At 46.0% G+C, this 16,384-nt stretch overlaps 1 protein-coding gene across 9 annotated transcripts in view; it reads right to left on the bottom strand.

Annotated features, from left to right (window-relative positions):
* NTRK3 (neurotrophic receptor tyrosine kinase 3) overlaps positions 1–16,384 on the bottom strand; it is a 561,369-nt gene that overhangs the window by 254,479 nt on the left and 290,506 nt on the right. For 6 of the 9 annotated variants that reach the window (XM_055277323.2, XM_063640134.1, XM_055277325.2 and 3 more), the window contains 6 exons: positions 11,031–11,188; positions 10,094–10,236; positions 9,526–9,667; positions 8,728–9,024; positions 2,332–2,355; positions 768–832 (listed from right to left, as the gene is read on the bottom strand). In XM_055277323.2, coding sequence (XP_055133298.2) covers positions 768–832; positions 2,332–2,355; positions 8,728–9,024; positions 9,526–9,667; positions 10,094–10,236; positions 11,031–11,188 — 829 coding nt within the window. The remainder of the gene's footprint in view (positions 1–767; positions 833–2,331; positions 2,356–8,727; positions 9,025–9,525; positions 9,668–10,093; positions 10,237–11,030; positions 11,189–16,384) is intronic. The other 3 variants (XM_063640133.1, XM_055277329.2, XM_055277331.2) reach the window with 1 other exon arrangement.

Raw genomic sequence — 16,384 nt, 5'->3', positions numbered from 1 at the left:
GTCAGCAACAATCATGGAAAAAAACCCAATTTCCTTGAAAATAATGTGTGTACCCAGATAAGAACAGTCCTACTGCCATAGTCACTGTAGCCTTCTCAGAACTGCAATACTGAGTAAGGTCTTTAGAAGAAGAAATCTATGAGACTCTATGAACATTTAAAAATATATAAATTACCCAATTTGATTAGAGAAAGTTCCACGATTCAATGTTCTGAGTCCCTTCTCACCTGGGGCCATTCTAACAGATACAAAAACAAGCCTAGAGAGGCTTCTAATTTTGTTTTAATTAGCAAGTGAATTCTGCATCTTCATGTTAAAATTCCTTATGTAACATTCTTATCCAGGAAAGTCGAAAAGATCTGGACTCTAAAAAGAATCCTTTCTCCTCCTCCCCAGAGTAATCTTAGGCTCTGAAATAGTAGGAGTGGGCGCTTGAAAACCCACCCAAGGAGATGCCCTGAGCAACTTGGCCTTTTGTAGGTAACTTGTACAGTTAGCAGCCCCTGAAAATCAGGCCCAGCTGGGCTCCTAATAGACTGGGGATTTTCTGAACCCTAGGGCTTGGAGCAGATCGTCAAAGACTTCCTCAAACAATGAACTATTTCCACCCAACAAGGAAGGTTTAAACTGCCTGAATGTAGTTCAATTCATTACTTTTTTTTTCAAAGTTCCAAGTAAGATAATATTTGCAAAAGTTAGCAACACAAATGAAGTCTGAAAATGACTATGCCAGTCAACACACTCCTCTTGACCAAGAAGTGACTCACCCCAAAAGTGTCTTCTTCTGGTTTGTGGGTCACAGTGATAGGAGGTGTGGGACTCACTTCATCAACTGAAAACCAAACACAAAAAGGAGGAGGACAGTTAGCTTCCCGGCTGGGGAGGCTCAGCCACAGTCTCTGCCCAACTCCCAAGCTCCCTTGAGACTTCCCCCTGGAGAACATCCTCTGAAAGCCAGGCTCTTGCAGTCTGCCTTCCCCAGGCTTTGCAGGACTCCCCCGCTCCCCGCCTGCCCAGAGACCAGGTTCCTATCTAACCATCTGGCTGGTGTTACAGTTCAAGGACAGGCTCCATTGGAATAAAAGACATTCAGTCCCGTTCCCTACCCCCACCCCAGAGAAAATAACATAACCTGGGCAACTTGGGCCATGAGCTATGGAACAGAAAAAAGAAACATGGTTTGGGATCCTGGCCAGGGTCTGGATTAGGCAAATGTTACTGGTGGTGGCAGCTGTTGCTGACATTCTGCTACTCCTTGCCACAGGCATTCCTTTTCCTCTCCCTGCCTTTCCTGTGCCCTCCCTCTTTCCTTCTTTACTCCTCAGTGAGATCCAGGAGGCCTGGGGATCCATCAAACAGCCCACTATCCATTCCCCTAACACTGATTTCAGAACACAAGGGCAGCTTAAGTTAAAAAAATAGAAACATCTGACCAGGAAACACCACCTTTACCCAGCAAGGCCAGGATGGGAAGCCAAGTATCAATTTTCCCCTCACTCCACCATCTAGAATCACCTCCTTGACAAGAAATGGCCCCAATTCAGAATTCTCTGAAGGGATATTCTGCAAGATTACAAGTCCTCTAAGGCTGAAGACAACTAAAGAAATCACAGATGATATTGACATCAGTACCAAAAAGCCGAGGGTGTTTCTAAACAGCATCTACTATCTCAAGCCAGACACGGGGCAGAAATGGCAGCAGTTGCTGCTGTTATTCCCACCTCCCATGGAGGAAAAAAAGAAAAAGGAATAAACACAGGTTTCCCCACAGTCCATAAACAAAACCCCAAATTCTTTTAGGATTGTCTAGCCCTAGCCCCAAATCACTTATAAACTGAGCCTCAATAATTCCTTCTGAGGAAGGAATTGAGCCTATCAGGAAACCTTGTAAGTCAAGTTCTCATGAGGCGAGTCCTGGCCAAATGCTCAGGCTCCTGAAGCAGGTGAGAAACACTAGCAGGTTTATAGGTTCCATATTCTCTCTGCAACAACAACTAGGATGATCACTAGGGGGTCTATTGAGGCACATGAAACCCATGTCCATCCTCACACAGCCCCTCTTTATCCAGGTAAAGAGATCCACAACATCATCAGACATTAGAAAACTCCCTGGGGGAAAGTGAACCACAGAGTGATTACCCAAGAAAAGTGGGCTTGGAACTGGCTAAAAAGCATTGCTACCCTTCATTTCCCTTTCACAGTTCACTCAGATGCCCTCAGCTGCCATGGGCCAGGGATGATGTGGAATAGGAGAGAGGACTATTTGAATTCAATAGTTACCGATAGTATCAGAATAAATCAGTTTCAAAGCAACAGGTAAAGCAGACTTACACAAGATAAAGTTATCCGTGCTCTCTGCAAAAAAAAGGACAAAGAGATAATTAACAAATTTAATAAAAACCAGAACAGACACACTACATGGTCCTAATAGCTATGATCTCTCCCATTCACCATGATTCCCTGTCCCCATGGCAACTGACAAACTAAAATCCATGGCACATCACCCGTCTCCCCACGCTACACTATCAGTTTAGGGGGTGGTCCTCCAAATGGAGAAGCAATGAGAGATAAAGTTCCTGGTTTCAAGGGAGGTGGCCCACCTAGGAACAAGAAACCAAACCAGTTTCATTATGAGATAGGGAATTAAAACTAGACCCTCTGTCTCATTCACAGCTCTGCTTTCTTAAAAACCCAAAGTGCTGGGAATGGGGCTACAGGGTGGGCTCCCCTAGGCATTCTTTGAAAATGCCAGGTATGATCTCAAGATAAAATTCTTCAAAGTAATATGCAGAGTTGATTCTAGTAGGTCATTGAGAAGTTCTTGAGAATCCCTCTAGAATCTGCCTGTCCCGCAGATGGTACTGTGTTATTTGATCTTTGGTCTCTAGAAATAGCTCACCTAATAATGAAAGCTAATCCTTATTGCACATTGATTATGAGCCAGGGACGATGCTAAATGCTTCATGTAACACATCACTCAATCCTTATTACCATTCTAAGAGGTGGTAGCATTATCCCCACTTAACAGATAAGGAACAGGCTTATACAGATTAAGTAACTAACTGGATGTCACTCATTTAAGAAGAAATTAGAACTGAATTCAAATCTCAGTCCAAGCTCTTGCCCACTCTACCAGAAATGCTCAAACTTTAGCACACAACAGAAGCACCCAGATGGTGATTGCTACCAACATCCAATAAAAGGAGTGAGGATTCCTTGGAGAAATGGATGATTTCAGGGCTGGAACAGGGAAAGTACAACATGTGCCTGGAATGGCTTGTAATACTAAAAAGTAAGAAAGTGCTCAAAGATTAATGGAGGCCTGGAGACAGGGCACAGGAGCCAATGTACAGGGGATCTCAATGGCCAAATGTAGGATCCTTTAAGCAACAAAACGATGATAGTCCTGGATTGTTATGGATTAGGACTATGTCATCCCAAAATCCATATATAGAAACTGTAACCCCTAGTACTTCAGAATGTGACTATCCGGAGAAAAGGTCTTTAAAGATGTATTAAAGTTAAAATAAGGCCATTAGGGTGAGTCCTAATCAAATATGGTTGATGTCCTTGTAAGAGGAAATTTGAACGTAAACACACGTGCACAGAAGGAAAATCACATGACAACACAAAGAGAAGACTGCCATCTACAAGCCAAGGAGACAGGCCTCAGGAGAAACCATCCCTGCCAACACCTTTATCTCAGACTTCCAGCCTCCAGAATGGTGAGGAAATAAATTTCTGTTGTTTAAGTCACCCAATCTATGGTATTTCACTGCTGTGGCATTCCTAGCAAACGAATACATGAATTACCAGCCATAAAACAAAATAAATATCCATGAGTCCATACTGATACAAATAAACAATTCAATAAACAAAAGGTGGAAGAATGAAATGCTCTTCCTTACAAGAGAATTCTGATTTTTAAATGTAGAAGGAATTATAAAAATAGAAAAATCACCATTTCACAAATACTACAGTAATAATTGTTTCAGGCAAGAATCATCAATGAATGTTAAAATTAGAGTGTGAAAGAAGGACGAGAAACAAGCTATTTATGTAGTTTAAAAATATTATACTGATTTCTTACAAAGGGGAAAATCATCTGTTTGCAGCAGAGAAACCTGGCAGACACCACCTTGACCAAGTAATAAAGTCAACACCCCCAGTACCAAAACCTATCGACATCACTCGCCCCGAAACGATGCACTGAGAGGGCAGAGCATCACTTCTGCAGAGTTCCTGCCAAAAATGCATAGCTAGAAATTAATCATTAAGAAAAAAATCAGAAAATTCCAAATGGAAAGACAGTCTACAAAAAATCTAGTATTCTTGGAAGTTCCAAGATCATGAAAGACAAAAACTAGGGAACTGTCCCAGATTTAAAGAGAGTGAGATGACACAGGAACTCGGTGCAGTGTGTAATTCTGAATTGGATCCTAGACAAGGAAAAAGCATCAATGGGACAACTGATGAAATGTAATTCACATCTGTACACTAGATAATAGTGATGGACCAATGTTAACATCCTGGTTTTGATCATTGCATCGTGGTTAGGTAAGATGTTAACATCTGGGGAAGCTGGACAAAGGGTGGAAGGAAGTGCCTTGTATGATTTTGTAACTTTTTAAAATATGAATTCCAAACTATTTCAAAATGAAAAGTTACAAATCTTTAAAAATTAAAAAGAAACACAGATTACTAGTCCTCACCTTAGAGTTTCTAATTCAGTAGACCTGGGGTGGGTATCAAGATTTTGCATTTCTAACAATTTTTCAGGAGACGCTGATGCTGCTGTTCCCTTTGGAATGCACTATATCAATACTACACAGCCTCCTGCCTCAGCCCACCATGCCCTGAAAAGTAAAAGTGTATTCATTCATTCATTCACCCATTCATTCACTCATTGCAGGCCCTCACAGTCTTAGCTCTATTAAGTATGAACCAGCAAATATTCTCTAACTACCTGTGGGGAATCGGATACTTTCTGTGAAGGAGTCCTTCAAAGAAAGTCTTACTTATGGTACACACAGTTCAGTTGCTTGTTTGTTGTCTATTCTGTATTGTTTTGGGGGACAGCCACAGAGCTATCTTCACATTCCTGGGCACACCCTTCGTGCCAACACCCTCTTCTCAACAGCAGGTGACCAGAAGCCTGACTGGGGCAGGGGGAGGATGGAGGAAGTGGAAACTCTAGCCTGGGTTTCAGAGCCTGAGAGAAGAGAGGTGCCAGATCAATTCGCAGTTTACATTGATTTGCATATGTCTCATAAGGCTCCCATTTATTAGAGAACATTCTCACATTAGCCAAATGTTTTGGTCAAGTCTGTGAACCCTGTTATCTCCAAATCAGCCTATGAATGTTTAAGGCCTTTGCCAGAGGCTGGAAGCATTTATACATCCAGAAAGCACATAAGCTTTGGAAGAAGGAGACATCCTGACTCCTCTCTAACCTGTGGGAGGGTTCAGGCATTCAGCCTGGAAGAGGATGGTACCTAGGACTGGTCCTCACCTCTGACTGCACCAGCAGGCTGGGAGGAGCGCTTGTCCAGCACACCAAGGAACAATCTGAACATGAACTGGGGCTGTGCCATGAAGGGAATACACATTTCTCCTACAGTCCCAGACCATAACTCTTCAAGAATTCCCCTTCTGTAAATTAATCTTCACCACAACCTTTAAGGTAAAAGCAGGAAGGTGAAGCAATTTGCCTGACATCATAGAGCTGACAAGTGATTCAGTGACAGTTAGAGCCCTGGCAATGTGGTTCCATGACCACTAGCCTAGACTACCTTAAGATTATCTGTTAGAACTTACTAGGTTGACCAGAGAATGACTACTGGTTCTAGAACTCTTGAATTCATCTCAGCTCTACATCTTAAGAATCTTAACAATGGCCCACAGCTAGTAAGCCTTTTCTCTGTCCAGATGCACTGCTAAGCACTTGGCAGGCATAACTTCCTTTAAGCCTCATGGTAACTTAGATGGGAGATATTATCATTCCCATTTCATGGATACAGAAATAGAGGCACAGAGAAGTGATTGTCCTTCATCTAGTACTGACCTTGCACTAAGCCCCATGCCAGGAGCCCAGGCCACCAGATGGGAGGGCTATCTGGGAGGGGCCACAGATGGGATCTGCACCTAAGTCTGTCTGATTTCAGAGTGCCTGCTCTTAGCCTCCATGCTTAGCTGTCTGGAAACAAAAGAGAAACACATGTGATAATCATGATGTCTCCACACTCTCACATCAAAGAGAAGAGCAAGAATCACAGACCAGCTTTGCATCTAGGCTTAGCTAGGGTGAGTTCGGTTTAGAGGGTTATGACTCATCTCTGCCTGCACCCCCAGATAATTGACTCTCCTGAGCGTTTAAGCATCTTGTTACTTGGCATGACTGGCCCATCTTTTCCCTGTCACTGCCTTTTCATCACCCATTGATTCCTTTAACCTAGACTCATAAAACAAGCAAACCTTCCCACAGGGTGGCCCTAGCAGGATGGAGATGGGTCTGAGGAAATGACCTCAGGTGAGCTGCTTTCTCTTTGAGTTTCTCTGTGACTCTATCCTCCCTCCATCCTCCTGGGGCCAGATTCCCACTCAATTCCACGGTAGTAGATTGCAAAGGAGGGAGTACTGGAGTCAGCTGGGGGCTTGTTAAAACATAGCTGCTAGACCCCACCCTGGAATCTCTGATTCACTAAATGTGAGTGGCGCTTGAGAACTTAAGTTTCAACATTCTCAGGTGATGCAGATGGGGCTGGTCCATGGACCAAAGGTCACTTTTGAGAACCACTGGCCTGAGGAGCACTGATAACTGACTATGGTGACAAGGGTCTCCAGAGACTAACAGAAGGGGCTGCTGCATCTTGTGGGGGCAGAGGAGGTATCTCTGAGATAGCACTGGGTGCTGAGAGGATGCAAAGAATTGCTTTCTCCTGAGATAAAGGAGAGAATGGAGAAGCTGTGTCCACCACATCATCCAACTGCTGCTGCTACCCCACACCTCTCAGGATACCCCTGGCAGAAGGAGCCAGAATGTCTTCTCCTCCCTCCTGAGCATTCTAGGGTTCCCCCCTCCCTGGGCCCCAGAAGCTTCTCTTTGGAAACAGAAGCATTGCTTCAGGGTGCTTCATTTCCTCACCAATCGAGACTTTCCCTCAGCAATATATAGACTTTCCCCCTTAAAAACATAATTTATTCTCTAATCAGGCCACAGGCAGGGCAAAGTTTCAGTCTTTTATGTCAACAAGACCTAGCCTGCCCTTGTAGACCATAAGAGCAAAATATCTCTGCTCCAAAAGCCTCTGCTTCCACAGCGCAAGCCAGGACTCATCTACCTGCTGAAAGAGAGCCCAGTGTGACCCAGGAGGGGAAGTGTCATGGAGGCTTTTACTGAGCATACTGGAGATGATGGAAGTTTCAGACCACATGGGATTTCCAGGGCCCCAAACATCTGCACATTCTCAACTGTCTCAGAAAAGACGGCTCCATCATCCCTGGGACCTCAATGGCAAGAATTTAGCTTAATGCAGCCACATTTCTCTGACTTCACTCTCAGGGCCTCTAGTACGAGTTCCCTTGCACTGACATAAATAAAGCCTCCTGGAGCTGCCACACCCTGGTAATTTGTAGACTGTGAAGTTGACTTCATAAAAACAGATGCTGCATACTCCTAGCTCTTTCTGCCTCTTCCCTTTGTGCACATGTGTGAGCATGCATGTGCATGTGTATATGTGTCTTATCAGTTTTTACACTGTATCCCATTAGAACTCCTGATTCCTAGGGATTGAAGACCAAAGATCTCCTAGTCACTTCCCAAATTGAAGCACCAAGCTCAGCAAAGACACATGGCTTTATGGGCAAAACTTTTCAATTGCGGAACCCACAAAAAGATGCTACAATCACTTTCACTAAACTCTTTTGGTGTTTTTTTCTCCTCCAACTTCAGGAAGATATTTAAAGCATCTTAGCCCAGACAGAGAAAGACAGAATCAACTCCCAAAATCAAATCAAGCAAAGTTCTTCAGTAATTTCAATAATTTTTCCTGGTACACTTGACATTAGCACTATCATAAGCTGAGGGCATCAGGTATGACCCACAGTAGCTCACCATGGAACAAGAGAGGAATGAAGCCACAGACCTGGGGGCCTAGATCCAAGTCAAACCATACCACATATCAGCAAGTAGAATGAGGATCAGGTCATTCATCCGTTAAATGGAGGGTTAAACTGGACACACTCTCAAGTCCTTTGCAATGGGAAATCACGGAACAATCATCATGTGTCAAACCCTGTAATGTGTTTTATATACCTCATTTAAAAGTCACAGGAGCAGTGTAATCATGACTATTTCATAGAAGAGGAAATTGATGCTTAGAAAAGCAAACTATCAGGCCCAGAGTCTCCCCACAAGTAAAGGGCTGGGTCAGAATTCTCTACCATTACTGTCTCTGCTTTCTCTACTATCATACAGTATGTCCTAACATGCACAACTGTTATTTCTAAGAAGTCTTGGTTTTTACCATGACTGCTATTGGAAAATAGAGACTCTATCCTTGTTTACACCAGATGCAGCTGGTGGTTGCACATGTTCTAGTGTGTGTTTTGTTGCCCATGATAACAGTATGAGTACTGATGCTGCTTCTCCTCTCAAGCTACCATGCTCCACCTCCCAAGCTTGTAGAAAGAATCCATACACCTCCGAGCCAGCTACGCTGCCCTCACCTGGAAAGGGCTCCTTGAGGAAGTGGCCATTGATGGTCTGGTTGGCTGTGCCCAGTGGGTTTTTGGCAATGAGGGTATAGTTGCCATTGTTGTAGTGGGTGGGCTTGTTGAAGAGCAGGCAGCCCTCAGAAATCTCTCCCTCCTGGTAGTATTCCACATGGATGATCTTGGACTCCCGCAGAGGCTGTCCATTGTGCAGCCAGTGCAGCGTTGGTGGGGGGTTGCCACGCACCACAAACTCAATGCAGTGCTCCAGGCGCAGCTCAGGCTCCTCCAGGCTCACCACGCGTGGGGGATCTGTCAAGGGAGAAGCCAGCTGAAATCCAGGACACAGAGTCTACCACCTCCCGCAGTAGCCTTCCAGCAACTAAAATGGGAATCCCAGTTCTTCCCCATCCACTCTGAAAAGGCTGAGGGAAGCAGAAGTCCCACCACAATCCCAGCAAAGGGGAAGAGATGTCTGTCTTCATCCAAGCTTCCTAGATCCACCTTAGCTGGAGGGCTCCCTCTTGGGACCTCTTTGGGGTTTAATAAAAGGCAGAATAGGCCAACTTAGAAATGTCCTGAAGATGTAGTTGACTTGGAGCCACACCATCTTCTGAGGGACAAAGGTGCTCTTTGTGGGGTTTTTAATCCAAGGACTTACTTCTCAGTCCTGCCCTACAAGAGTCCTTCTGTCCCTGCTGGTAGACCAGCTCACTGCTCTAGCTCAGCCCTGGCAACACCTTGGCCCCTCTCCAGCCTCCTATGCCAGTTCCCCCTCACACACAGCCATCCCCCACAATAGCATGCACTTACAGTAGACAGTGAGGGCAACACTGGCATTGCTCATGCCCACCACATTCTCTGCAATGCACGTCAGGGTGAAGCCATTGTCCTCACTCGTCACGTTCACCAGCGTCAAGTTGATGGCATGAACATTGGTCCAGTTCAGATTGGTCTGAAAACCCCAATAAAAAGATAACAATCAAACAGCTTCTACAAGGATGGCTCTGCTACCTAATCCCCAAATACCTTTAGGAATCAAAAGGAAAGCTGAGCAGAAGGCGAAGGAGATCTTTGTGTGAAAGCACACTGGCCAAATGCCAGGCTCCTCATAGGCAACAGTTCAGGCCATCCTCCTATTAACCCTATGAGGTGAATGGTAGTTCAGTACTATGCCCGTTTTACAGAAGCAAAACCTAAGTTACAGAAAAGTTGAGTAGCATGTATAGAGCAAAATGGCTAGAAAATATTGCAGCTGCATGTAACCCAAGTCTACGTGTTTTTTCCTATAGTAACAAGACCGCAAATGTTCCCTCTTCTTCAAGACTACAGTGTGATCACTCCCTAGCCTCCTGATGGGGCTGAAGCCCAGTATGCCTACCTGGTGAGTGTTGATGGACTGCAGCCCAGTGACTATCCAGTCCACATCAGGAAGGGGTGATCCAGAGCCATTGCAAGTGATGACAGCATTGTCACCCTCTCGTACGGTCAGGTTGACGTGGCTCACGCTGATCTCAGGAAGGTCTGGGAGCCAGACAAAGTGGGTGAAAAGACAGGCAAACACTTACTACCCAAAGGAAGCTCTGTCCATGGGGCTGATGGTGGCACTTCTTGCCTTGCCCAGTAATGACTCTAACACCACCTGCTTGAGTTCTTGGAAGACCCGCAAATCCAGGACGCTTTACATCACCTCCCCAGTAGACATCAGAACTCAGAATTGAAGCCCATGCAGTTGCAGTCTCCCACATTGCAGCGGCAGGTTGCGGGATGGGGGCAGTGCTTAAGGAATGCATTTCTGGCAATTAAGCTCAATGGCATCATTACACTTTGGGCTCTGGCTATCTAAATAGTAGCGTTTCAGTCTCCCAATGGGGAGCTTGCTTAAAATTCAGATTTCTGGGACCCATCCCCAGACATTCTCAAAGTCTGTGGTTGGGCCCAGAAATCTGCTTTTCTAGAAACTCCTTAGAAGCTGCTGCCATAGGGAGTCCAGAGACCATACTTTGAGATACACTCCTTCAGGTTTGGTTGACAGGTAACTCACAGGGAGAAAGGGAATCTGGTGTGATGAGAAGGAGCACATTTAACTCCTGTCTGAATTCCTGAAACCAGTCTTCCTATGGCTCGTGCACAAAGGGACAGGAATGACCAAGAAGGGGAATGATGAGTCAGGAGGTCTGCACACAACTGCAGAGTTCAAGGCTGGGAGGGCATTTCGAAAGGAAGGCTCTGGCATCCCAAGGTAATGTCCAGCACCATCTCTGGTGTCTGAGGGATGCCTCCCTGGAGCCAGCTGGGCCAGGCGGCCACTCACTCACCACACTGACTGATGTTCATGCGGAAGAGAGGAAGCTGGGAGCCATCAGCATTGATGCAGTAGAGGTTCTGGCTGTTGAGCTTGGCCTCCCCCTGCTCCTGCCAGAGCTGCATCCAGCGGATGTCACAGCTGCAGTTGAAAAAGTTCTGCTCCAACTGCCTGTGGGCAAAGAGAGAGGGGAAGGGAACCTCTGAACCGAAGATGGCCCAGGACCCTCCCACGGCTATGAGGACAAGGGGGACCCGACCTGTTCAGGGATTAAGGGGAGGAGGGATTTAACGAGGTTACAAAAGAAGTGGAAAAGTCCTTGTAAGTCCATAAATTGTAGTTTTAAAACAATAAACTCATTTTTTTAAAAAAAGAAATCCAGCCAGGCGCGGTGGCTTATGCCTGTAATCCCAGCACTTTGGGAGGCCAAGACAGGCGGATCACAAGGTCAAGAGATTGAGACCATCCTGACCAACATGGTGAAACCCTGTCTCTACTAAAAATACAAAAATTAGCCGTGCATGGTGGCGCACACCTGTAGTCCCAGCTACTCGGGAGGCTGAGGCAGGAGGATCGCTTGCACCCAGGAGATGGAGGTTGCGGTGAACTGAGATCGCACCACTGCACTCCAGCCTGGCAACAGAGCGAGATTCCGTCTCAAAAATAAAAAATAAAGAAATCCACCTCACTTAATGCAACTGTCTAAGAGATCCTTTTAAAGAGATATCAGCGGCCGGGCACAGTGGCTCACACCTGTAATCCCAGAACTTCGGGAGGCCGAGGCGGGCAGATCACGAGGTCAGGAGATCAAGACCATCCTGATTAATGCTGTGAAACCCTGTCTCTACTAAAAATACAAAAACAAAAAATTAGCCTGTCGTGGTGGTGGGCACCTGTAGTCCCAGCTACTCAGGAGGCTGAGGCGGGAGAATGGCGTGAACCCAGGAGGCAGAGCTTGCAGTGAGCCGAGATTGCACCACTGCGCTCCAGCCTGGATGACAGAGCAAGACTCTGTCTCAAGAAAAAAAAAAAAAAGAGACATCAGCTCGAGATACTCCTCTTCTCAAAACCCTCCAATGGCCTTCCATCTCATCGAAAATCAAAGTCAAAGCCCTAAATAATCTGCACCATTCTCCATCGTCTCTCTGACCTCATCTTCCCTCACTCCCTCCTCCTCTTCAGCCACACTGACCTTGGTGTCTGCAAGGTCACCTGTTGACTGGTTTGTTCCTACCCCAGGACCTTTGCACTTGCTGTTTCCACTGCCTGCCAACCTCTTACCCAACATCTCTACAAGGCTGGCTCTCTCAGTCTAACACTGCCCAGTCCCTTGCCGTGCTATATTTGTCTTTCTAGAATTTATCACTACTGGCATCACTTTAAATATTTATTTTTAATTAGTTTGTTTATCTGTCTCCCTGAATAAAAATTAAGCTCCATTGGGGTCAGCAACATTGCCTGTTTTGTTCATTCCCTAACCTAGAACTGAGCCTGGCATATAAATTCTTGTTAAACGACAGAGAGAAAAAGAGAGAATGAGACTGACTGACTCTCCCTGGGGGAGTAGGTGGTTATCTATTTCCAAGATATGCTCAAAGCCCATCCTGGGACCAGCCTTATTCTTTCATAAATTCAATAAATTCTTAATAAGCACCTGCTCCATAATTGGCCATGGGCTGAGTGCTGCTGGAATACAGATGAAGAAGACAGTCCCTGTCCTCCAGGAGCACTCAGCCTGGTGAAGAAGAATGTTTGATAGGGGAAGAGTCACCTTCAAGGACCTCCTTCTCTACTGATTTTCCTTATGACTTGAAGCAAGTCACCTCCCCTCTCAGTGGGATTATTAAGGAGATGATGAACAGCATTAATCAATCCAAAACTCAGAGTAAAGAGCACCAGATAAATCTGAATGCCTGGATCATTAGAGGAAACATGATTCTCTTTCTGGACCATCAGGGAGATGAATCTGTTGGAGCCCAGAGGGAGGGGCACTTGGGCACACCGCACTAAGACCTAGGATATTTTTGACAACTGGAAAACTCCAAAATAGTTAAGTATGCATCAAAATTAATCAGCTTTCAGGAAAACGTGAGGCCCCTGGGGAAAGGAATCAGTGCTTTCTAGTTACTAGGATACCGGAGGCAGAATGTGCAAATACCCCTACGTGGTATCATCCTCTTAGCCTAAAAGTACTCTCTGCACGTGGTACTCTGTCAGAAAGGTGAAGGGAAAGGAACTAACCCTTACTGAGCATTTGCTTCTTACAACAACCCTGGGAGATGGCCAGAACTGCAAGGAGGGAGGGGCCCTCTCTGATGTTTAGAGGGGTTAAGTCACATGTGCAAGGTCCTTTGGCTGGTGTGCAAGACAGCACACTTTCAAACCTCAGTGTGCTGGACTTCAAAACTCATGCACTCTCCACCCCATCTGTCATGTGCAAGGCATTGCTGGGTGCATGGGAGAAGCTGAGAGGAGCAAGCTAGGAGCCCTGACTTCAAGAGCTTATGTAGGCAAAGACCATGTTGGGGTCGGGGGGTGGCATGGGGGGTGGGGGTAAGTAGAAGGAAGTAACAAAGGCAAAGGGAAGTTGTAGGTGAGGTGTGAAAACAGAAAAGAAAGGCTTAGCAGGACAGAGAATGTGTTAAGGAGTGCTGGGAAACAAAGCTGGAAGGGCGAGTGGAAGCCAGATAGTAGAGGACTTTTACTGCCACATCAGGAAATTTGGAATTCATCCAGGAGGCAGGGAAAACCATTGAGGCCTCTAGAACTGGAGAACAACGTGGACAAAGAAGTCTGTAAAAAGAGAAATCCAACAATAGTATACAGGATAAGCTGGAGAGGAGGAAAACTAGAGATTGAGAAGCTGATTAGGATTGCTTATAAACACAGGGTCAACACGTACAGTTGTGTAGTTTGAGCATTTCTCAAAGTACTCAACCAAAGGGATAAACAGAGGATAAAATCCACTCTGCACACTCTTGGCCAGACCCAGCTGTAACCCTGGTACGCGGCTACATGCACCCAGATGGGGCATCTTTTCTAACTCACACATAGGCACCATATAGACTGGCAGGGTCCAGGTCAATTCTCAAACTTTTGGTTTCAAAACTCCATTTACTCTCAAAAAAAATTACTGAGGGCCTCAAAGAGCTGTTGTTTATGTGAGTCATATCTATCAGTATTTACCAATTAGAAATTAACACTGAGAAAGATGTAAAACTCCAGAATACATTAGCACCAACTCCATGCATCATCAGAGCAATGATGTTATCACGTCCTGTGGCCTCTGGAAAACACGGTACGCTCATGAGAGGATGAGAGTGAAAAAGGCAAATAATGGCTCAGTGTTACTATGAAAACAGATTCTATTTCATGGTCTCCTGAAAAGGTCTTAGGGCCCCCCAGGACACCCTGGACCACCGATTGAGAACTGCTGCCTAGTTAATATGGGCCTAGAGTGGAGTGGGAAAAACTGCAGAGAGGGAAGAGAAGATCCAGTCAGCATCACAAGGAAGGCAAAATGGTACGTGGTGCTTTGCAGGGGATAAAAGAAGAGGAAAAGCAAAAGATGACCCCAAGATTTTAAGCTCCAAGAGACAGGAAATCAACGGCAGGGAGAACTGTCTTTGGTTGAAAACAGAAGATAAAGAACCAGCGGAAAGGAAGAGAGGACACATTAGGAATGAGGTTGGGATGGGGGTGAGGCTGGGGAGGGAGAGACCAAGGTCCTAGAAGGGGAAAGGGAAGGATGAAGTCAAGAAGCCTTGGAGGTGTTGCCTTGGGGTTATGTCAAGATGCCTGTGTAGCTGGACATGAGACAGAGAAAAGAGAAAAGGTAGACAGGAAAAATTGAGAGGAACGTAATAGACATTATAGGATCATAATATTAGCATCGCACTTGCCATAGTGCCAACACTAGACTAAATGCCTTCCACGCATTACTTCACTTAACCCTCATGACAAGGAGAGCAGAAGGCCAGATGAGCTGCCCAGTGTATGCAGGAAAGACAAGCCAGAGGAGGTGGAGCGGTGTGGGCTCACCCTACAGGGGCTGCAAGGAGAGGCCTGGTCGCCCTGCTAGAATGACAAGGAAGGTCCAGATGCTTGAATATATGTGAACTGAACCAGGTCAGCCTGGTGTTTCCCAGCTGCTCACTTGACAAGATGCAGTCATTCATTATTAAGTAGGTGTAAAAATACAAATTATCCACCTGGGTGGAAAAGACTAGACAGGCGAGGGGCTTGGCTGCATTGCCACAAGCCACACAGCACTTGAGGCTGTGCTGCCTCCTGTCTGGTCCCTGCACTGCTGCAAATCCCAGCATCTCATGGCCCCACAAAGGCAGACAGCATCAGAAAGTCCTGAGGCTGGCCGGAGAATTAGGTGAGATGTTTGGGATGTGCCAAGGATGCTGCCAGGCAAAGGCTTTGTACAAATTTTCTGCTTCCTTCCATCCTTTCCCCCCAGGGTCCTGCTTACAGGGCCTGATCCAGCAGCTGGGATGCACCTTGAAACCTGGTCCTTTGTTCCAATTGAGTTTATAGGAAACTGCAAAAGAACTGTGGGGTTCTCCCCCCATCCTTCTGGACTTTCCTCCAAGAGAACAAGACACACACACAGCAGAAAACATTTTGAGTCTTAAAACAATGACACCCTAGACAGCCCACTGAGCAAATGCACAATCGTCTTTATATCTGGACAAGAGAGGATTCAAATGGTGAGGTGGGCAAGAAGCAAAGACCGGCCCATCCTAAATCTAAATGATGCTGTCCATCCTGTGTCCCTCCTCCCACTGAACCAGATCTCAAGCAGGGGAGCCTTTAGCCAGGGCTTTGGGGGCAGTCCTGTGGAACCTAAAGCATGGCTTTCCATGCTTCATGAATAATGCAGGCAGTCCCATGAATAATACAGCAGCAGCTGCTGCAAGGCAAAGCTTACCAACACCCAGCCCTTGCCCCAAGATGGCCTGGGGCCTAATTGCAGGGCCCTGAGGGCTCCCCACAGATTAACTCAGCCCCATCTGAGCTTGTAAGGACAGGCACTTTGCAGCACAGCCAAGGCCACCACTGGATATTTAGAAAACACTGATTCCCTCCGGTCATCACTCTAGTGGTTTTCTTCTTCCCTGCACAGCAACACCACTTCCAGTGACAGTCCTGGGGCCAGGCAGTGGAAAATGAGGAGGGGACCCAGATCAGCCAGGACAGCCCTGCTGTCACCCAGTAAAGGATCCCCAAAGGATGGAGCCATCAGCACAGGCCTCCTTGAGATAACAACAGTCAGATGGTAGGAAAAGCACACAAACCAAAGATCTGAGTTGAGCCAGCTGTATCATTTCGAGTGAATACACTGGGTTTAGTTGAGTC

The sequence above is a fragment of the Symphalangus syndactylus genome, chromosome 5 (genome assembly GCF_028878055.3).
Source record: "Symphalangus syndactylus isolate Jambi chromosome 5, NHGRI_mSymSyn1-v2.1_pri, whole genome shotgun sequence".
In the NCBI taxonomy this organism is placed as follows: Eukaryota; Metazoa; Chordata; class Mammalia; order Primates; family Hylobatidae; genus Symphalangus; species Symphalangus syndactylus.
Note: the sequence above shows the minus strand (reverse complement) of the source record. Positions and strands in the feature narration are given on the sequence as shown.